Genomic DNA, 22,457 nt, shown 5'->3' on the forward strand with positions numbered 1-22,457 from the left:
TTAGGCCTGGCATTGTGACAGTGGATCAGTCAGTGTTGTGATGTAGGTCAGATGAAAATCGAACGGGTCAGTTCCAAATTGATCGTTGCACATTGATTTGGTCTCGGGCACTACGGGTACAAATCAAAGTTAAGCTAACGCAAACTCTTCCGGAAACGCAGCAACATAGCCATGAAAATAAAATCGACCGCACCGGAAGAGCGACATTACTTTGAAATCTTAAGTCCACAGAAAAAAAAAAGTTTCCCTCTTGTAAGTTTGACACGAACGTGACTGAGGTTCGGGAGGACGGTTTGAGACTGTGTGGATGAGAACCAGTTGAAGTATACTTCGCTAGCCCGCCCACTTCCAGCTCTCTTCACCGGCACGGTTGTCCAACGGATGCCCGCAGCGCAACCACCGACGAGCTGCTTGCTTTCACGGAGTCTCGCTCTCACCACTTTTCCTTAAAAACATGGATTTCTGGCACCGGCGGACTGACTGAAAAAGTTCTGACACTTCTCACCGGACTCTGGCCTGCTGCCAATAAGCCATTTGAGTGACTGTTTTTTTGTGAGCGAGTTGCGTGAGGGGGACATGCAAAAGTTTAATGCCCACGGGAGCAGCACGCTGCCTCGGCTGGCTGACAGCGACGGGGCCGGGGAGGGGAAGGAGAACGGAGCTGGGAAGCATTTCCTCAGCAAGCCCGAGGACGAGGAGGAGGACAGTTCCATCTGCACCAAGAGGAAGATGCTCGTCGGGTTGGATGTAATATGTCTGTGTGTCGGTAAGGCGTCAAAAATAACTAATCACAGCCATTAATTGCTTTGAGCCCCACTTTGATTGCATGTAAAGTGCATGCAATGTGCATTGCCTTTGGGGGGAATTGGGCAGAATTTGTTTATCCTTCCCAAACAGAACAAATGAAAGTGTTCCCTGTAGGGGGATAGGAGGGTGGGAAGAGTGGGGCCGGGTGCAGTTGTCCCAGGAATTCATCTGTTCCCATGGTAACCTCCCCTCACCCTAAAGTTCCCGGGGGAAGAACGTGGGAATTGAGATGAAAACATAGCCGTGCTCGGCTCCACTGAATGTCAGCCACATAATTTACAGTGCTCAGCTGGATGGCTGGATGGTATTAGAATTACAGCAAACACAGCCCCCACACTGACAATAAAACGAAAAACAAGGAATTAGGAGTGATATAAGTGAATAATGACATACATTTGAAGCTTTATTCGATATTTTTTTTTAGTTATACAATGCTAATGCCAAAGTATTAACACATGTAAGTTTTGTGAAATAACATGATATCTAATGTTTTGCTGTCTCATTTTTGTCCATTTCGAAGTGCAAAAAATGGGGTACTATGAGTTAGGAGACCATTTAATACTGCAAAGGAGAGTGTATTAAGGAATTAAAAATAAATGTTTGCTTTGCTGATTTTTCCTTATTGACAGCCATACTCATCTTGATCGTGAATGATTCACTTCAATGAAGAGTAAAAAAAAAAGTGTGGCACGTTTTCAGTTACAATTACAACCAACCCAAAGACGTTCATACCTGTGTGTTAATAAGTAGTTCATTCACTTTACGGGCGTCATGCCAGTGAGTAAAATTGGATATTTCCACAAACAGAATTAATGGCAATTTAAAACAAGTTACCGGACATGTGTGTTATGCTCTAGGGCGTGCAACAAAAAAGTGGAGAACTTCACTAGAAGAAAAAAATATAAAATACAATATTATCAGTGCCATTGCCGCCACATTTAAGCGATTATTCAAATCACTAATAAACACACAGGAGAGAGTGAATGAGTGAGAGGTGTAACCTGTCCAGGCAGATTGACTGGTTTGATGTCTTGTTTGGCGGTTAAACTAGAAAGTCATTCAGTTTATCGTTTAACCTTGAAGGTTTGCTCGTTGATGTATTTACCATACTTGGCCACTTCAGTTAAGCTCTGTGTTTGTGGCGAGTATCAGTCAACATTATGGAGGAAACTGGAAGGCCCTACCGCCTTCACTGTACATCCTCTGCGGGCCGCTTATATCCTCCCGGACCTGACACAGCACTCGGACTGAGCCGTTTTGAGTCTCAAGCTGGAAAAAAACAGAACGGATGTCAGCTGTTTTTGTGATTTGAGATACAAGTGAGATGCAAGGAGTTGCAAGTGACAGCAGGATGAGGCCTACTGCTCTAAACAGTTGTGAGGTTCAGGCTTCAACTCTCAGCTCTGGTCTTTATGTGTGGACTTTATATTCTCTCCATGTACTACAACTTCCTCCCACATTCCACAAACATGTACAGTATGTTAGGCTCATTGGAGATTCTACATTTTCCATAGGTTTTGAATGTGAATGTAAATACTATATTTATGTGCCTTGCAAAAGGCCGGCGAGCAGTCAAGTATTGTAGTTCTCGAGATTGGTCAAGGGTGTCGGTCTTGTCTTGGAATCAGAGGCATTTTTACTCAGTCTTGTCTTGGTCTCAGACTTGGGATTTTTTATCAAGACCGGTTAAGACCAGGCCAGTACTACTGTGATCAGAAATGAAACAACAAATTTGGATACATTGGAGATTTGACAACATAGCAGAATTTGTTGCAAACAATGGAAAAAAAAAATTCTGGTCATTTATTTTGGTTATTTTGCTTGTTTGTGATTTTTCCTTGATATATACAGTCTAGTTCTTGTGTTGGTCTCGAGCCTTGATAATATCTTGGTCCTGGTTGGCATGGTCTTGACGACAACACTAGACCAGTTTCAAGGTCAGCTAGGATAGGTTTCAGCTTGCTTCCAACCCTAATGAAGAAAAGTGCTTTAGAAGATGGACAAATTCACAATAGTCATTTGAACAATGTCATGTCATAGTGTGATTTTTAAACATTTGTAGATCAATTAATTATTAGATTAATGGAGTAATGATCTTATTACGCAGTGTCTGGGGCCTCTTATCATTCCCCCTCTGCAGCCGGTTCACGAAAAATCTGTACCACCATGAACCGGTTCGTAGTGGGAAAACGGTTGGGGAGCACTGCTTTAGGCTGCAAGAGCAACTCGACTGTCACTCAATAGAGTGCAGGCCACCACCAAGGCTGAACTGTAAACAAAAGTGAAAAAAAGCAGTGGACCTCCTTATTTGCATTTGTTTGTACAACTGTTAGCCAGCAGCCTACTTCCTGGTTCACGGAGGATGACAGAAGTTGACAGAGTGACAAAAGGGAAGTCAACCAAAAAAAATTTGGGATGATAATATGTTCCATGCAGCCCCACTAGTCTAAATATGGTTAATATTGTGTTAGTGGAATATGAGTTAAGCAGCGAAATCCAGCCGTTTTTATCCTTCTCATGGGGCGGCCATTTTGCCTCTTGCTGTCGACTGAAGATGACATCAATGTTGCTCAGGTTCCAGGTAACAACCAATCACAGCGCAGCTTCATAAAACAGGTGAGCTCTGATTGGTTGTTGTCTCAGCCATGATCAACTATTATATCATGTTCAGCAAGTGGCAAAATGGCCGCACCCTGAGATGGACAAAAATGGCCTGATTTTGCTTCATAACTCATTCTACAAATGTAATAATAATCAAAATGTCACGTTTAGACTCGTGAGGTCACATATAACTTTTAAAATTATTGTTAAGAAATGTTTAAGGTTGACTTCCACTTGAAATCATGGGCACAGTTTTCATTTAAAAATTGAATATGGTCTCTTTGCACTTTTATTCTTGGTGGAGGTACTGTAAAAATCCCCGAACATACTAATATCTTGCTCATTAACGACAGCCAAAGTTGTGTTGGCCTCACGATGCGAAACCAACAACCCAAGTCTAACCTATTAGCTGCAGGGAGGCATGCAGATCTCCACCAGTCTGGTGTGCATCCTGCCTGTCTGCGCTCTGCTCCCCATCACGTCGCTTATCTGCAGAGGCCTGACCTTGACTCATCTGGGGGCATCTGACAGTGAATGCCGCGACTTATTGGCAATGAATCGGCTCCTTCTTCTGGCCAAATCCTCTTATCTCTGACTAACACAATTTGCCCACGAAAAAATGCCATCGGCCGACGGTTTGACCTGGCGGTGCAATTCGTGCCGTGAAGGGGCCCATTGACGAATGCAACTGTGGAATTTCACCCCCAAGCATCCCGTCCTCATTATGTTATCAGCTCGAGAGGGATCCCACAATGCTCTGAGCTTTTTCCACAGCCCGGCTATTTGAAATAGTGTTTACCTCTGACAAAAAGGGGATGATGTGTCATTTGGAATGAACTTTAATCTGTCTGCAGTGCTTCTTTTGACCGAGGCTGCTGGTTCTACGTCAGTGAGCAGGCTCTGCTGTTTCCTCGGCCTCTCTGACACGCTCGTGACGGATGTTCCGCGGAGACGTACCGAAAGTAAATTGCGTGTAAGCTGCAGAATGTGTTGGCTGTTTATTAGCGTGTGTGCATTCCTTGTAGTGGGACTATGGGGTGCTTGACCTGACAAGGCGCTGCAGCCTGTAACTAAACCCGAAATGTCCAGCCACCCAAAGGTCTCAAGGAATGGGCCGTTTGTCATGTGAGGCGAGCGTGCAGGGACAGGCTCTTGACAGCTTGCACGGCTTTTTGGCTTCTAATGCAAGGTGGTCTTTAGGCTGTCATCCCCCCTAATAAAGCCACTTGAAGCTCTTCTCCCACAATTAAACATGTTGATTTACTGGAGGCCAGCCTGTAAAGCGGCCTGACCTTAACATCGCTGTCACTGTGTTTGTCCTGCTTCGAGATTTCTTTTGAACAAAGATGTTTGCTACGGTGTGTTTTTTGGCCCAGACGTGAGGCGGCATGCTAAGTAGCTGTTTGGGTTTGTCCACACTTACGCTTCCAATGGCCAGTTTGACATTCTTCACCTTTAATTGGCTTAGCAGGATAAAACAATCCACACAGGAGTGTAGTTAAAGATAGGTGAAGCAAATATATATATCCCCTTCGGACCCATAGATGATTGCAGTGGACATGACATATTTGCGTGTCTAAACCAATAACAACGCATCATTTGGATGATTTGGTTTGGATCACAATTGCAAATTGATTTGCATGATGTTCATGTTAAAAATGTTACATATAAGCTTGGTAAGTTTACAACACGTTACAGTCATACTATCCTGGCAACCACTCTAACAAATATAAACATGAGATAACACCAAATAACCCCCCCCCCCCCCCCCCCCACATGTTGTTCTTCTGAAAAATATCAAAATCAGTAAATAAAAAAAAATGCCTAACAGAAAAAATGCGGGTCTGAAGGTGATATGTATATTAGTTTTATATATGTATTTATTGAAGAAAAAAGAAAAACCCTGCTTGGTAAAAAGGAAAAAAGTCAACATTTTCTGGATTTCAGATTCAGGGTAGTCAGTGGCCTGTATTCTACCGGAGCAGATCTCAACATTTCAAAACACAGAAATCTGACCTTGACGCAGAGTCGAAATGTTGTTACTATTTTAGTGACGTGTGATTGGTCGAAAACAGAGCTGCGGTCTAGCTATCCAGTGCAGAAAGTACAGTACAATGTAGGCAAACGACACGAGCATTGTCAGTGTCAACTTTGATATATGCCGCGGGCCACAAAAAAAAATGGACAAGAAGCCGTTTGCGGTTCCTGAGCCGTAGTTTGGACTTACTCCACTGGTTTAATCAATATCACTTTTAATTGAAGACACTTGTTTACAACAATGGCACTTTGGAACTTGAAAAAGAAATTGAGGGTGTTGGGGGGAAGTACTTCCACAAAGGAGATTTCAAAAAATGCTTTTCTCCAGCAGGACAAGTCGTTCCTGACGAAATGACATTGCCACTATATCATACAGTATTTTCATTCTGTTTAGGTAGGCCTGTGTGAGCACGGCCCATTTTTACATCATGGCCTGTACAGTACATGAAACGTTTGAAAAAACGGACTGGGTGGTACAGTAAGAAAGTCCTGTCAATAAGCACTCCGTCTTTTCCTTGCTGTCACCCATTTTCCGCTTTCCTCCTCCCGTAATAAAAGTACAAATTTAAGAGTGAGTTCATGCAAGTTGTGAGGTGTGTGTGTGTGTGTGTGTGTGTGTGTGTTTAATGTCAGCATGAGTTGGACGGGTGGTTGATTTATGTAAGTAGGATTCCAGTTTTTTGGCAGAGTGAGTGAGTCTGTATGCGGCCAACACGTAACAGCATGTCAAGGCGTACAGGCCCTGGAATATTAAATGGTGTGTGTGTGTGTGTGTGTATTTTGCAGAAGTGTGAATGTGTATCAGCCAAATTAGCTGCCATGTGTGTATTGTTTGTTGACAAACTTAACTTGGCGTTACTTCTGCGGCGAACAGAGGGCGTGCCATTAAAAATGTGGCAGTCCAATAATTAGCCAACGGAAGAAAGGCTTTTGCTGACTCTTCCTTTGTCGACGTATTATTGCTCCGCTGCATCCATTAGCTTCCCCCAATACAATCACATTGCTTTGCTTTTAGTACCTCACTCATTAGCCCGCAAGAGCTGGCTTGGAAATGTCTCATTTACCAGCTGTTTGAGGGGTAAGTGATAGCCTGAATGAAGGAATGGCCCCAGGCTGGAAGAGTGCCAGGAGCTGAAGAAAGTCTTGGGGATCTACACCAGCTTCCTGTGGGATCTTATTCCTAATCGTCTCATGCTTATGTATCTGTGGATACTGAAGGATCTGAAAGTTTTAAAGAGACAATCACTTCAGATTTACTTTTAATGAGGCATCCGTAATCTATGCCGAACTTGTAGGTTCTTTTAGTGCCCAATGTTGTCCATAGCTATTAACTGTAATGAGGAAATCGTCAGTGCTCGTTAGCAGGAATATGTGGAGGGAGCATCAGCATGTCTACCTGAGTATGACTCAATATTTTCCTTTAGGAGCTCTATCGTTTAGAAGAAATTCCAATATGAGTCACAAGTATGATAACATCTCTAGCACGGTAATGCTAATCACGATTGCTAACCGTTTAGCATTTATTGGTGTTTATTAATGCATATGTATAGAAGATAATAAATTATGAGTACTTATATATTTTTTAGTTTTTCTCGTGCCATTTGCTGGACAGTTAACAGTTGAAAGGGGCATGCTTGAAGCGATTTTGAAGCCTCATTTTCTATACTTAGCATTTTTTTATATAAATCATTTATGTTTGGCACGGTTGTAAACAACATTCTTTGTGGCGTGTCAAATTTAAAAGATATTAAATATTTTCACTTTACAGGGACTTTAAAGGGTCTGATTGAATTTAAAACATATTTTAAAAAGTTGTGTTTTTTGTAATCCCCAAAACAGTCTGTATACTAGTTATTTTTGCATGTGTGTGTCAATGGGGATAATTTTTCATCATTGTCTGACGTCTGTATGTGAACGCCAAGAACCGTTGTTTTCCCCTAAGGTTGCTGTTGTGTAAGCGTACCCTTAGAAAACACCCCATGGCCCAGGGTTGCGTTGTTATCATTGTCAGTGTTCCAATCTTCACCTGAAGATTCCCTTCCTGTTTTCACCCACCTCCTCTGAAGGTGTCCCAACAAAGTAAAACCTCCAAACCCAAACACGCAGATTAAACTCCCTTCAATTTGTTCCACACATTCTACCCCAATCAAGCCGCTCCAAGCCAAGCACCTCCCGTCTCAAACTCCCTTGCCGTCTCAACCACAAACCCGCCTCGCTCTCATATTGCAGCCTGTCAGACTTTACCTTACCTATACTAAAACCACCACAGGGCTTCTTTAAAGTCTCAAAGGTACATACCACAGTGACTTTTCCTGCTGAATCAGACAGGATAGGCAGACAGATACCTCATAGCTCACCACGCATGCCCTGAGCTCCATAACGGGTTTCCAGGAAGCGGGTCAGTGAAGTGTGGAGGGAACAGAAGCAGCTGCAGGAGGTATGTCTGCACTGGCACAGCTGTGACGGGTCAAGGGGCGAGGGAAGCGCTCTCCCGGTGCATTGGTGGAACACGAAGAAAATGTTCATAGACGGCTGTACGCGGTCATGTTACCTCTGACTTACTAGGAACAGTTTGGAGAAGGCCCATTTCTGTGCCAGCATGTATTGGTTTTATTACTTGAGTCTGTAATAAAGCAAATCATTCAAACACCTCAAACAGAGGTTGGCAGCCAGGACATAATACGTTGTTAGACCACGGTTGCTGGTATATTTATCCCGTTATCTTATAGTGAATCATTAGATTGTCCAGATGTAACAAAGGTACACCATGTTCAGGAGCTTCCGATCAAGCTCTACGGGAGAAGATGCTTTTGTTCCTCAGACTTTTTGTTTGTTTGTTTGACTTTGTGTGGACATCAGGGTCGACAAAACAGATGAGACTCTCAAACCAATACAGCCAATTGTGGATTGGGTAGGGTGGAGGGGAGAAATAGCTCACACGCTTATCTCCCCACTACCTGCCTCAGCCCACCAAGGGCAACCGGCAAGAACAAGCATCCGCAGTCTAGGGCACACTCCCGCAGTCTTCTTTTATTGTGCTTGTCTTAATCACAGACTTGGTGTGAATGACTTCACTTCCTGTAAAAGTGTTACTCCACTGCACCATTGTCTGAATGTCCCTTTTTAATCTCTCCCTGCAGTGCGTCTTAAAACAAAGACTTGCTCTTACGAACCCAGACTTTTCCTTTGAAGTAACTGACTCAACTGAGCTAGATACGGGAAGAGATCAGGGCACCTTTGAGCAGTCATTAAGGAGCAAATAATTGTCCAAGCCCACCCGGACCAGCTGTAGCCTGCTGTTTATGAGCTTGTAAGGCAGCCATCACGTTGCCTCTTGTAATGACGTTAGCGGGGATGATCACACTCGCAAATAACAAATTACGACACTTTACAATTCCGAAACCCCGCCTGTGTTTTTCATTCGCGAGCTTGGCTTGACACTAAACACACAACTTCAAATTTAGGTGGGAAATGTTGGCATGCTAGCGAGGGGGCCAGCGAGGGTGGACCACACCAGAAGCGTTCTGGTAACCGCCCCGGACGGCTCTGCAGACCTGTAAATTGCAGGTCCCATGGACTTGACAGGTCATTGATTGTGTGTCTTCTGCTTCTATCAAAGGGCAAATGGAGAGCAAAGTCTGTGCAGTCAAATATTATTGGATGTGATGAAACAGCTTTGACGTAGCTTGAGGCTAAATGTGGTGCTAATCTATGATGACGCACTGGCTGTTTCATAGGAAATCATTTGGGTCAATGATAATGATGAGTAAACACTTCACTCTTCAGTTTGACCGTGTGTTTTTTGTGTGAGTCCGATGTGGTTTAAATAGTTATAATCATGGTTGGTTTTGTGGTTGCCATTTCGTTTTTGTGGTGTGTTTGGTTGCCACTTTGTTTATATGGCTGTGGATTTGGTTTGTCGGCATCTCGGTGTGTTTTTATATGCATGTGAGTGCGTTGAGTCTAAGTTGGGGAGGGGGGTATTCTTCAAGTTGAGGTAGGGTCCCGGATCCCTGACCCTCGCATTCCAGAACCACTCTAATCGCCTCCGTCTGGTGTTCTTTCTTTTGCCGCATCCCTCTTGTTTAGACCCATCTTTCCGATAGAACTCCAGCCCCACCCTCGTTTGTCAGTCTTTTGCCTGTAATGTTTCACAAATGACGGCTTTATCAACAAGGCCATAAAGCATCTCCACGAATCACAATCAATTTGCCCTCTTGTTTTTGAACCGGGCCTCATTTTCTCCAGTTTTTTTTTTCTTGCTGTTGGTTGTTGTTCTCTCACAGTGAGCTCATTTGGGGCCGTGGTCATAGATGTGTAAATTAGAACCAGAAGACTTTCTCAGAGTGAGGCACACATCCCTTCTGCTCTCATTCCTCCACTCTCTCCTTTTCTCCCTCCCTCCCTCTTCTCTTCCCCCATCTTTCTTTCTGTTCAGACCCTTTTGACTAAGTGAAAGCATTCCTGCCTTTGAGCGTCCAGCAAGTAGCAGATGCTAGATTGGCTCTGTAAGCCGACCCACTGTCCTTTAAGGTCCCCTCACCTGGCCCGCCTCTCTTTTGAGCAAGCCATTTGGCCAGGTGTTTTAGTTTTCTCACAGCTGCCTGACACATGATGTGAGGGCCTCTGGAGGTTTTGGGGGTCTTGTTGTGATAACTGTTTTAGAGTAGTTGTAAAAGGCTCGAGGTTGAGTGTGACACTGTCTATGGGACGTGGCAAATGCTGTGTAACCTAGCACAGCGGTGCGAGACTCGCACTGCAGAACTTTGGCCTGCTTTGCTCAAGTGATCTTTGGATCCTTGCCATCCGGGCCATTAGGACATAAACCATCAGTAATAGAAGGCCTGAGGCTATAAGGCAATCTGCTACCCAGGTCAGCACTTCAGGGCTCCCATTAGGCATCCATATGTATCAATATCTCTCAAGAGGTCCGTGCTCCAACCGTAACTGCAGTGTTTAGGTTGTGATGGAAAGTCTGTCCAACGTATTCCTATTAAAGCAGCAGAAGAGTGACCATCTGTACTGTAAAATTTGGATAGGACAAAAAGACTTGCTGTTAATGTATAGAAATTGATCTGTTTGTTGCACTAACTTGACTTGCAAAGAGTGCACGTACCCTTCGTTTTTCATCATCAGTTGAGCTAACTTTAGCAACGTGGGGCCACCGTCTTAATGGAATTTTGTAAAACAAAAAAAAAACAATGGAATGAGGACTTCAAACACCTCTTAAATCCTAAACAAATAAATGTTATATATATATATATATATATATATATATATATATATATATTACATTACTAAGATACATGACTATAGTTCTATTGCCCACACTCCTCATCTCACGAATACTGTTTACAATATCGAAGTCGAGTTTTTAGAGCAAGAGTCGTGTTACAATATTTTAAATGTCACAATGTCGACTTTGATGCAATGACTTGGATTTTTGGTCAATCAGAGAAGGGGTATCCCCAATCAACAGACGAAATGGAAGGGTCCAGAAACAATTGTGAAGGTGATCAAACAGAAACATGGCAATACTTTTCCAAGGCAAAACCCTCAAATTTCTCCAGAACTCAACATCCGATTTTCAATTTGCGTTATACAGTACTCAATTTGAGGTGGTCATTGCAACCAAAGTTAGCATTTTGACAGACTGTCAATTTGGGGAAATTGTTTCACATTGCTATTAAAAGGGCACAGTTGAGCCGGGGTGCACAACTGCACGCACAACCCGGTAGAAAAATCCAAATTGCAGCATCAATTGTACACATTCATACCCACCCCCTGGACAGTATATGACTGTGGAAAATCTTAGGTTAACAAGAGCACAACCTTACACACTTCTTGTCGTTGTCCCTTGATGCACCAAAAGCGACATGTCATAGAATTCTGGGGTTTTCCTGGCTCAAATTGAGGCAGAGGTGGTACCATTGTGACTAGGGATGGGTAGTCTTATTTTAAAATATCGGTACTCGTGGCAGTGGCTGATAACAGTATCGGGCGGCCGTTCTGGAACTAGAAATGAGCAATTATATGAATAGAAAGTTGCCATTAAATTAATGCAATTTTAAGGAAAAATAAAATTTTAGGATATACGGGTATTTCTTTAAAATCAGATGTCATTTTTGGATGGGGAATTTTATGTACTAGTGGTATTGGTATTTGGTATCAGTATCGGTGACTACTCAAGAGTTGAGTGTCGGTATTTGTCGGGAAAAAAAGTGGTATCGAACATCCTTAATCTTGACCATGCGCCATGACGTGCAGGTATTCTGTACATTCAATTGACTCACTTTCTTTAACAGGAAACATACTTGTAAGTTTAGAGTTTCAGCTTCTGCCGAGCTCAATCAACAAAGCTGGAGCGCTGCGTTGAGAGATATCAGTCGCTCTGACTGGATGCAGCGCAAAAAATTAGCTTGAGGCAGCCGCCTCTGAATTTTTAACGCAGGAAAAACCCTGGAATTAAGTACATTTGGTGTATTCCTGCCCGGTAACTAACACATGGCAAAGAAAATAACCGCATTGGCGAAGGTAACCATACCAATGTTTTGTTATTATTGTGAATTCATTTACCTTTATTATAAAATAATTGGCTCTGATTTGCAATGAAATGAGAACGCCCTCGTCCAACCACGATGCATGCCGGTCGCAAACTACAGGTCTCCACCGAGCTGTAACAAACACTCATCAGGAACCAGGAAATCCTCTCAGAGGATGTTTGTTTTCAGAAAACTATAACAATGTGTCTTTTATTAAAATGTATCCCCCCGAGACAATGGTAACCTATAAATACTCACTTGTTCATGATAAATGTTTGGTGAATTCTAATGTAGAGGCAACTCGTGTTAATGCACTTTTAGCCGCCCCAAAATCCAAGCAGATATCAAATCATAGGAATAAAGTAATTTATAAGGATTTCTGCAGTCTGGATGTGTCTTTTCAGTTAATGGAATGTTAACAACCTCCTGCACCTGCTTGCAACTTGAACCTGTTTGTGTTACAGATACGAGTCCCCATGCAGGTTGTAAAACCAGAATCTACATGATGTACATGAGGAGATTCCTTATTTGGGGAAGGCAAGATGCTTCCTGTTTTTCTGACAAGTCACAGTGCCTGTACTTTCTGCGCCCCTCTCACTTTTATGTACACACAATCGAGCCTGCTCAGATCTGTGTTTGGTACTTCAGTTCGGGCAGCTGGACTTTGACGACAGTTGGACTGTTTAAAGTCATCTAACTTGCCACGTCATCACCGAAGTGAAATATGCCCCTGCTTGTGTTTTTCCATGCAGATAACCTCAAACCTGCAGATTATTACCCTCGCTTTATCAGTTCAACGATCCTGAATAAGCAAGAAAGGCGTGTTCTTGTTGCACTGGAGAATAAAAAAAAGTGAACTTAGTCTGAATGTGTAGGTCTGGTGTTCATTTGTTCCTGTTTGACTGATATGGACAGGCTGTGTGTGTGTTCAGTCACGAACTGTGTGTGATTCCCTGGCAGGAAGAATGCTTTTGGCCTGGGAGCTCAGGAAGAGGCAAAGAGGTTAATCATTAGTCCCGTGGTCTTACACTCAATGACACGGGCCTGAAACGTTCTACCCAACACCAGTTAAAAACAATAGAATAAAACAGTACAGCCTGGCCCTCACTTTGAGGTAGGCCTACTAACACTTGGTCACTAGTGAACTTTCACCGTTGGCCTGTGAGGTTTGTTTGTTGGGTGGCTCAGCCAGACCTTGACCTATTTTTTAGCCTGATAACGAGAACGGCTATAATTAGCAACTTAGCAGGACGCACAGCAGGATGTGCCGTAAAATTGTGGCAAATGAAACTAGAGGATGCACTAGGGAGCTGTGATTAGGTTTACAATATCAATTAGATATAGTCACGTCTTTACATCATCTTTACAGTAATTTGTTGTGTGCGCTCCGACTAGTGTAAATACAGCTCTGTGATTACTATTGCGTTTGTGGAATATGAATTAAGCAGCAAAATCCCCTGGTTTTTATTTATCTTGTTGGGGAGCGGCCATTTCGCTACTTGCTGTCGACTGAAAATGACATTGCTGTAACGACCAATCATGACTCGGCTGTTTTCTGGATTTGGTAATGTGTCGATTTTCAGTCGGCGGCAAGTGGCAAAATGGCCGCCCCCTGAGATGGATAAAAATGGGTGGATTTTACTGCTTAATTGATATTCCACAAAGGCAGTATTAATCAGAATGTAGTGTTTAGCCACTTAGAGCGTATTAGAATATTTTTGACAGAACTTTCCCTTTAATAACAGACATAAAAGCCTATAAATTTGCCACAACATAACCCACAACATTTTTAAACACCTCTTGCTTTCCTAGAGGTTTTGTTCTTTAGCCAAGCCAGTACAACCAAGTTTAAAAGAAACAAATTGACTTGGTCTTACAGCTGTGCAGCAAGTGCAAACGTGAATGCTCCAGAGCGTGCTCAAGCTTCTTGAGTATGTAAACCCCCCCAGCCATATGTGAGGACATTCAGCAGTTAGCACATCCTTTAATATGTTCTTCTTCCTTCCTTCCCTCATTCAACATGCCCATCTCCAACCCATCTTTCATCTCGCCCCCCTCCTTTTGTGAAAGCAGAAATGTGTGGAATGTCTGATCCACCTGTAATCTGGAAATCTCCAGTTGACTGACACTCCTCATGTTGTTTCATTTTTGGGGCAGTGGGCGGCCATCTATATGTCGTTATCGCTGTGCATGCTCTCCATAATCTCGCTTTGATCCGAGACCACAGAAACCCATCAAGCTTATTTATTTATTTTTGTTTTGCTTCCTTTGACCCATCTCATCAGCCTCCATCCCATTCTTTGCGTGCGAGCTCAAGGCAGTGACGCCGTACAGACGAGGGTTCTTCTGCGGGGACAGCAGCATAACGTATCCCTATGTGGAGAGGGAGGCAATCCCAGATGGCCTTCTCATCGCTGGTGGAATAGCCATCACCGGCCTCACGGTAAGACAACATTGAAGCTGTTTTAAAAGAGACATTCAGTGATCCTTACTGCCATCTAGTGGTCAAGAATAGCAGTAGAAGTACGTACACTACGGTGGCTCAGAGAGACCACATTTCGCAAGCCTACCACCAATTCAAATATCTCGGCAAGCGACGGCGACTTGGCAGCTGTCGTGAAGCCCGGTCAGCGACAGCGAAAGACCGAGCGAGACGGAATTAGCCGGAGCAGCTAACAAGAGCGGCTAGTGGGAGGAGCTAGTAAAAAAAACAAGGCTTGCAAGAGCAAAGCAGGGGACAAGCGATGGGCCCAAATCACGGGAGTTAAACAGTCAATTTAAAAAATGAATGAATTAATAGTTTACCACAAGATGGCGCTAGGGATCACTAAATGTCCCTTTAAGTACAAGAACTGTTTGGATAGAAGGTTAGGTACCGTTGCGTAGGTACGAAGGAGTTAGTTATCCTCGCTCCCACATTTCTGGGAACACTTTCTACAACATTTGTGCGCCAGTGGGAAATGTTTGACCTGTCATCCAGAACATCTAACACAAACTCATGGCACAGAATATTTCATAAAATTCTTGGTAAGATGAACAATAAAGATTCAGAGAGAAATATGCCATAAGTTTTCGTCCAAGCATAAATGATAGATGAAGGAGAGACTTTTGTCCATACATGTCTTCAAACAGCCTTATTCCTCATGTTAACAGCTTTCTTTCTCCTCCTTTTAGATCGCACTTGGCGAATGCTACCGGGTACGTTTCCGAGGTGTACGCTCCAGGGCGTTTGTTGCCAACCGCTACGTGTCGTGCCTGTACAAAGAGCTTGGTAGCTTCCTGTTTGGTTGCTGCGTGGGCCAATCGCTCACCAACATGGCCAAGCTAAGCGTGGGACGCCTGCGACCCAACTTCCTGTCTGTCTGTAATATCACTTACGCATCCATCAACTGCGCGCCGGGCAGCTACGTGTCCCAGGTGGCCTGCCGGCAGCCCAACCACAAGCTGGTCGAGGAGGCAAGGTGTATATCGTGGGTGGGGTGAGCAGTATCTTGGCTAATGCAGGTCATGTGTAACCTACATCCATTCGTTATTGATGTCTTTCAGGAAGTCCTTTTTTTCCGGCCATGCGTCCTTCGCCATGTACACCATGCTCTATCTAGCAGTAAGTGACCTCTTGCTTACCTTGACAAACTCTCAATCTCGTTTTGGGTATTAGAAGACAAACCTTCAGAGGCCAGGAACGCCGGGCGCATCTATTATCCAGACAAGTTAATTACATATGCGCAAACACTCCGAGACATGCACTGTTCAATATGATCAAGGATCCTGGCCACGAGGGAAGACATGTTTGAGGGCTGCAAGTCTCCAAAGGCATCCCGCTTCCAGCTTGAAAAGCCGGCGAGGCCGAGAGACAAGGAGGGAGGGGGAGAATGAGAAATACTGTTTTCCACAGGGAACATGAATAGATGAGGAGCCTGCATAGACAGAGGAGGCCTTGTTGTAGGACTCATTTAAAAAGGGGCTGGTGGCGAAGGACTGAATACTCCTGCTGAGAGATCGACAGGCTTCTTTCAGCGCAAGACACCCTCCCCAACGCAGCCCCCCCCCCCATCTTTTCATCTTTCACTGCCCACCAATCATTGGTGCACCGTGGGAGCGATATGACAGTTACAGCAGGACAAAAGCACATCTTTATTACTCCTGAAATATAATATGAATTTGTGCTGACTGCGTAAAATATTGTTCAAAGATGAGTCGAGAGAGAGTTATGAGTGCACTACCCTTTGTCTTCCCAAAGAGTGTGATCAACTTTGAGGGTTCTAAAGAACAGCAGAAGCAAGTTTAAGTTGTTCTGCAGATGGGATGCACTCTAAAAACAGTTGGGTCAAAAGTAACAAATAATAAAGTCAGAAAAAATGGACTGATCCACTTTATGGGTCAATTTTACCAAACTTTCTGGGTTGTTTTATACAAAATGACCCCATTTTTTGACCCAAGTAAAGGACCTGACCAACATTTGTGAGTTGTTTTACACTAAAAGATCCATTTCTTGACTCAAATTTGGGTCAAATTGACCCAAGTAGAGAATCGGTCCATTTTTGACCCAACTGTTTTTAGAGTGGACTATCAAAATTGGGGCTAGTTAGTGGACAGAGGCCACATGAAACGTTTCCAAAGTGCTCTTGAGCACAGGGCAAATTCCTGGACACTAATGGATTAGTTTGCACACAAATGTACAGCTATGGTCCCAAGCAGTACAAACCACATGTTAACTCATTCACTCCCAGCCATTTGAACTGAAGCAGCCCCCTTCGCTCCTGGCAGTTTTACTGGATTTTGACTGATTTTGCAAGGCCCACATAATATTGTGTTATATTGCTATAAAAACATGGAACCTACCAAAAGAAAAATTAGAGTCTCAGAAGAGATTAGAGTCATCAGGGGGAAAAAAAGTATATTTCTATCTGTTTCCATTTTGCAGCAATTAGCATTAGAATATAGCGAAGTTTCATCATCATTCACAAATTAAAACAGTGGGGAAAAGAGCTTTTTTTGCAACATTAAAACAGAACGTATTTATAGGTTTTTAGGAGAAAATGAGTTAAGGATCCCAGAGCAGAGACTTTGAGGGTTACAACCTCATTTACAAACATGTTCTTAATTTGTGACAGTGTCAGAAATTGAGGAATGATCGGAGTCCATTCATGCTCCCTTAAATGTAGTGTAAAGGCCTAAACAAGACTAATTACTGTACTCAAAGCTAAATGTGCCTTCTCCAAGATCGAAACGTCACAGGTGTACTCTAAGGTGTAAATGTCAAGAGATTCAAAGTAAAACCAACCAAAAACAAAGAATCAATCATGTCCACTGTACAAGTCTCCCCCTCAAATTTGAATCAACACCTTTGTAGCCAATGGTGCTAATTATTGGACTCCAGGGTAACTGCTTGCACAAGAATGTTCCCAAGTTTAATGTCAAAGTGTAGAGTGCAAAAAGCAGCACCATTGAGTGCGGGCACTCCTAAAAAGGTCAATCATGTTTTTAAGCTGCTCGCGTGTAAATCGGCAAGAGTGACACCTGCTTTTACTCAGCAGGAGCAGGAATGCAGGGTATGTTCTCCACTGCGGTTGTTGAGTTTCGTTTAAACGTCCAGTCGCCTCATAAAGCTCGCTCTATGTCTGCATCACGCTGGGCCCAAAAAGTGACCCAGTTTCTCGCAAGCATTATTTTTTTTTGTACAGGAGGTGAGGACGAACAAAAGGAGGAAGTGGGGTTAAGATCGTGTTAATGGACTCATGCGCAGCTTCGTGTTCCCCTCTGGCTAGCAGAAAGAAAATATGCCAACAGAAAGATTTTTTTTTTTGTGACCTCATGTTGCTTCCTTCTCACAGTTTTACCTGCAGGCTCGCTTGTCATGGCGGGGAGCCCGACTGCTGCGCCCTCTCATACAGTTCATCTTGGTGATGATCGCCATCTACACCGGGCTGAGCCGCATCTCGGACTACCGGCACCACCCAACCGACGTCCTCACGGGCTTCATCCAAGGAGGGCTCACTGCATACTGGGTGGTATGTCAATGTGACAGATGTTTTCTTTTGGGTTTAATTGGATTTTTTTCTGATAGATTAATAGATGTATCTGCAAAGTTCCAGGGCTGTTGTTACAAAAGACTGCTCGATTCAATACGATCAGCCGACATGTCTACAAAGAGATCTTGCAGTGTTTGCTTGGTTCAGAAAGAGACAATAGTTGTGGCAGGATGCACACAATGCACTGAGCATTGGACAGTTCCTGGCGGCGGAGAACAATGCTGTGCTGGAGCAACCTCCTGCTCACCCTACTTGGCTGGGCGCGGCTTACTCCTAATTTCCTCGATTAAAGAGTAAGGAGCAAAGAGCCATTTTGAAGACGTGGATGACATCATGATGAAGCTGTGAAGGATCCCGGATGAATCCTTCTTGGGGAGCATGTATGCGTCGCGTTACGTTGAAGTGGAAAACTTTGATTGAAGATATGTGACAGCAGTCCTGGAACTTTTCTGACACACCTGGTGCATCCCAATACATTATCAATATTCATCAACCATTGAAGCTTGTACCTGTGCACACCATGGTGTGATCAGTGCACTGACCACAGTCTTTTTGACTTTTTTCTTGTCGAGATAGCAAAAAGTACGTGTTTTGTCAAGTCTTCCCACTTAAAACATTCGTGTCTGACCAAAGGTTTGGAATATATTTTGGTTTATTTGGATGTGTACCTTCGCCGTGACCCAAGGATATTATATTGCCATGGTCCCAAAAATGTATTTATTAGAGGTGCGCCGATCACAATTTTCTGGCCGATTTCCGATCTTTTAAAATATCTGACCCGCCAATCCCGATTTTTGCCAATCTCGATTTTTTTCATAACAAGCAGCATACACCTTCAGAGTTCCAATATTATTGTATTCGAAAACATTGAATAATATCCATGAAATAATACAAACAGGTTGTTTTAACTGCAAATTAAGTAGTTCTCTGAAATAGAAATGAAAAGCCTATTAGTCTTAGCAGAAGAGGACAGTGGCTGAATTTTTCAGACTTCTGAAGAGGGAGATGAGATCGGTGAAAAAGATCGGTTTATATTTAAGGGATCGGCCGATCACCGATCCCCCAAAACTAAGGAAATCAGGGCCGATAAATCGGCCGGTCGGTCCGTGCACCCCTAGTATTTATACTTTTTTTTAATTTATGCTAGGAGCATACAGAAAACTTTGATGCAGCCTCTGACCTGAAGAGGATGCTTAAAGCAATGGTAGTTATTAATAAAAAATCAAATTAAAATAAAACAGCCAGCAGGTGGCAGCAGAGTATAAGAGATCAACCAGGGCCCTGTTGGAAAAAAGCTCTTTTTCTCAGTGTTTTAAACAGATTTGTGAATAATGATGAAACTTAGCCATATTCTAATACTAATTGCTGCAAAAAGAAAGCAGATACCATTATACTTTTTTTTTCTGATGAAAGAAGATACTCTAATCTTTCTTTTGGTAGGCTCCATGTTTTAATAGTAATAGAACACAATATTCTGTGGGCCATCAGTCAAAATCCAGTAAAACTGCCAAGAGCGAAGGGTGTTGCTTCTGTGAAAATGGCTGGGGGTGAATGAGTTAATAACCGTGTTTGTTAGTCAAGATACAGATTCATAATCCAGCTCTGGATCCATGTATCTTACAAACATACGTAGTTGTGAACACATTTGGAGGAATTTGGTTTGTGGCTGGTGATGACCCAAGGAAAATGTATCCAGAGCAATGAGTCTTGGCTTTGGACGAATTTGCCTTGGGAGGATGCATTGTGGTCTTTTAAGACCATGCATTTCGAGTTCATCGTTCCGGGGTTGGGCTAAACCCCTTAGTTGCTCCTGAACCCGAAAGACAGTCTGGAAAAGAATACATGCTTCCAACTTTGTGGGAAGAAAATTGATACACATTCCCATAGACTCAGTGCAAGGTCTGGTAGACAATATTTTCAGAAAAAGTGCGAGAGGACTAACTCTGGATCTGTTTCATGTACCAACTAAATGCCACCAAATTTCAGCCTGGATTTGTTAGTGTCTTCTCTCTATGCCTTTTCCTCAATTTGGGGTGTTTAGAAAACAGAAGATGATTGACAGTGTGTGTGGTCTTAATATGTTCGTTGACATCCTCTGAATCTGTGCCTGCAGGCCTTCTACATCTCCTCCATGTTTAAGCCCTGCACCCGTCCAGACCTGTCTCCCACGAGCATGTCCTTGGAGAGTCCTCTTTCCAGCCAGCAGACTGTGTGTTAACATGCGACGGCTCTGGAGGTGCGAGAGACACGAGCCGGAATGTCATCAAGCGTCCGTGACCAGCTGAGAGAAGAACGTTTCTTTTTTGTTCAAGAAAGGGAATCATTCCAAGAAGATGATCGATGTTGATGGAGTACAATCTAACACACTGACTCACACACACACACGCACACACAATCAGGCACACGGCAGCGATGTAACCTGCTCTTCTTACACGTGAAACACAAGAAGCACATATGACTCAAAGTCAAACCCGTCCAGTGAGAACTGCGTAGTGTAGTTTTTTTTTATTATTATATTGAAATAAGAAAAGATGTTTTAAAAAATATGTATATTTTTCCAGAGGATTATTAGAAGCTGCTAATATTGATAGTTAAACAGTTGTTTTAGTCTGCGATGGAGGTCACGTGCGATCAGTCAGCCGTCCAAGCCGAACCTTTGGTGCCGTCTTCCTCAAAGATGGCGCTCGGCTGCTGTGACCTGATGCCACGAGGCCTCCGATGTCAAGAGACAAACACTTGCTGATGAGAAACAAGCACTGGCTTTGACTTCTTGAACCTGCCTGATGCTCCACTGCTCGAGTCAGGCTGTCCCTTCCCACTAAATGACCACAAGAACTAAAAATGAATGATGTTTCTGTACTAACCACTTTGACAGCGTCTCAGAGGCGGAGGTTTGACTGAATTTTTGCAACTTGCGCCCCCAGACTCAGCCTCTGAGCTGCACCTTGATTTGTGTGAATCCCTCTTATTAGGAGCACTTGAACGTACATAACGGAACCTTATAATTATTATAATCCATATTATATATTTGATGACAAGTTAAAGAAAAAGAAAGAATAATCAGTGTTTATTTTTTCCGTCGGGCTCACTTTGGTTTGTACGAAGATGTTTCAGGGCCACACTGAAAATAGAATATGTATTACTACTATTACAAAAAAGTCACAAGTTACAAGAATAAAGTTGTAACATTACAAGTATAAATAAATTGTACTCGTGTAAAGCTGAGGACTGCTGAGGATGTCAAATTACACTTTAGTATAAGTTTCATAATGAAATCGTAAATGGTTTTGGCACATTACAATGATCATTTAAGAAATTAAGTTATTAATAAAAAAACAATTTGTAATAGTGAAACTTTATTCTTGTAATTTTCCCCTCCCTGCACCCTTTTTCGTTGTGGCCCTATGACTCATTTGTAGTTTTGTGTTTTGATTCTCATGTGAAATGATAATTATTCCAATTGAATGTAAATAGTCGGTGCCATTTTATCAACCACACAATTTCACGAGTGTTAGTTTGTGTGATAATGTTTTCTTTACATGTATGTACGTTGATCAGGTACGGAGATACTTGTATGTGTTGTAACAACTAGACTGAGCCATAGATTATCAGAAAGCTATTATTGTTGTGTTCCCACATATTGTCGTTTATTTTGTCTGTGAAGGCCAGAAAGGCACAAATAACCACTGTACTCGGAAAAAAAACCAAACCAATAAAATGAATGTTGAACATTACCGTTTTATGGCCTCTCTCATCACTTGTCAATGTTTGTGGAAATTTGATCAGAAAGCACTTACTAACATTAAAATGATAATTGATTTAACCTCATGTTGTGTTCCGAAGCTTGCATTTTTCCTCCATTCTTTCTTTCCTTCCCTGCTTTTCCCCTTTCAGTCCTTTTGGAGTGCACTGGAGCATGATGGACCCTTTTAGGGGGGTCACGCTGCCATGGAGATGCCTGGCCTGATAGAAATTGGGGCTTCTGAGGGCATTTTCTTTCAGCTCTCTCTACCCCCCCCCCCCCCCCCCCCAACCCCCCGCTCCGATCCACTTTCAGGCAGCGGAAGGAGAATAAAGGGCAGATCCGATGCAGAGAGGGAAAGGGAGGGAGGGCTTTAGTAAGCTGGGCGACATACAAGATGGAAAAGTAGTCCACTAATGAGGGGAAGGGAAGAGTTGGCAGCGCGAGATGAGGCGGGGCATCGGGAAAGAGTGACGGTGATGGGTGCGGGGAGGGGGCAGTGACGGTAGGCGCCTATTTTGTTTTAATACTGTAACTAGGGAGACATGTTTCATTCCACAGCAATGTCAATATATATGCCTGTGCTTGTGTGACAGACCCTTGTCTGCCCGCCTCACTGGTTCATTAACAGTATGCTCTCGTCAGGTGTGTGTGCGTGAACAACGCCGAGCGACACGTCTGAACGCGATAATTATG

General features: G+C 43.2%; 1 protein-coding gene across 1 annotated transcript; it reads left to right on the forward strand.

The window, feature by feature from the left end:
• Window positions 1–240: 240 nt before the first annotated feature.
• On the forward strand, window positions 241–21,753 carry ppap2d (phosphatidic acid phosphatase type 2D). Its single transcript, XM_086088497.1, has 6 exons — window positions 241–766; window positions 14,273–14,430; window positions 15,162–15,448; window positions 15,534–15,591; window positions 17,822–17,998; window positions 20,133–21,753. Exons 1-6 carry the CDS (start codon window positions 577–579, stop codon window positions 20,235–20,237), a joined length of 975 nt encoding a protein of 324 aa, XP_085944623.1. The 5' UTR covers window positions 241–576; the 3' UTR covers window positions 20,238–21,753.
• Window positions 21,754–22,457: the final 704 nt, after the last annotated feature.

Source organism: Leptonotus elevatus, chromosome 1, assembly GCF_054856555.1.
Source record: "Leptonotus elevatus isolate MCC_2025b chromosome 1, RoL_Lele_1.0, whole genome shotgun sequence".
Classification (NCBI taxonomy): Eukaryota; Metazoa; Chordata; class Actinopteri; order Syngnathiformes; family Syngnathidae; genus Leptonotus; species Leptonotus elevatus.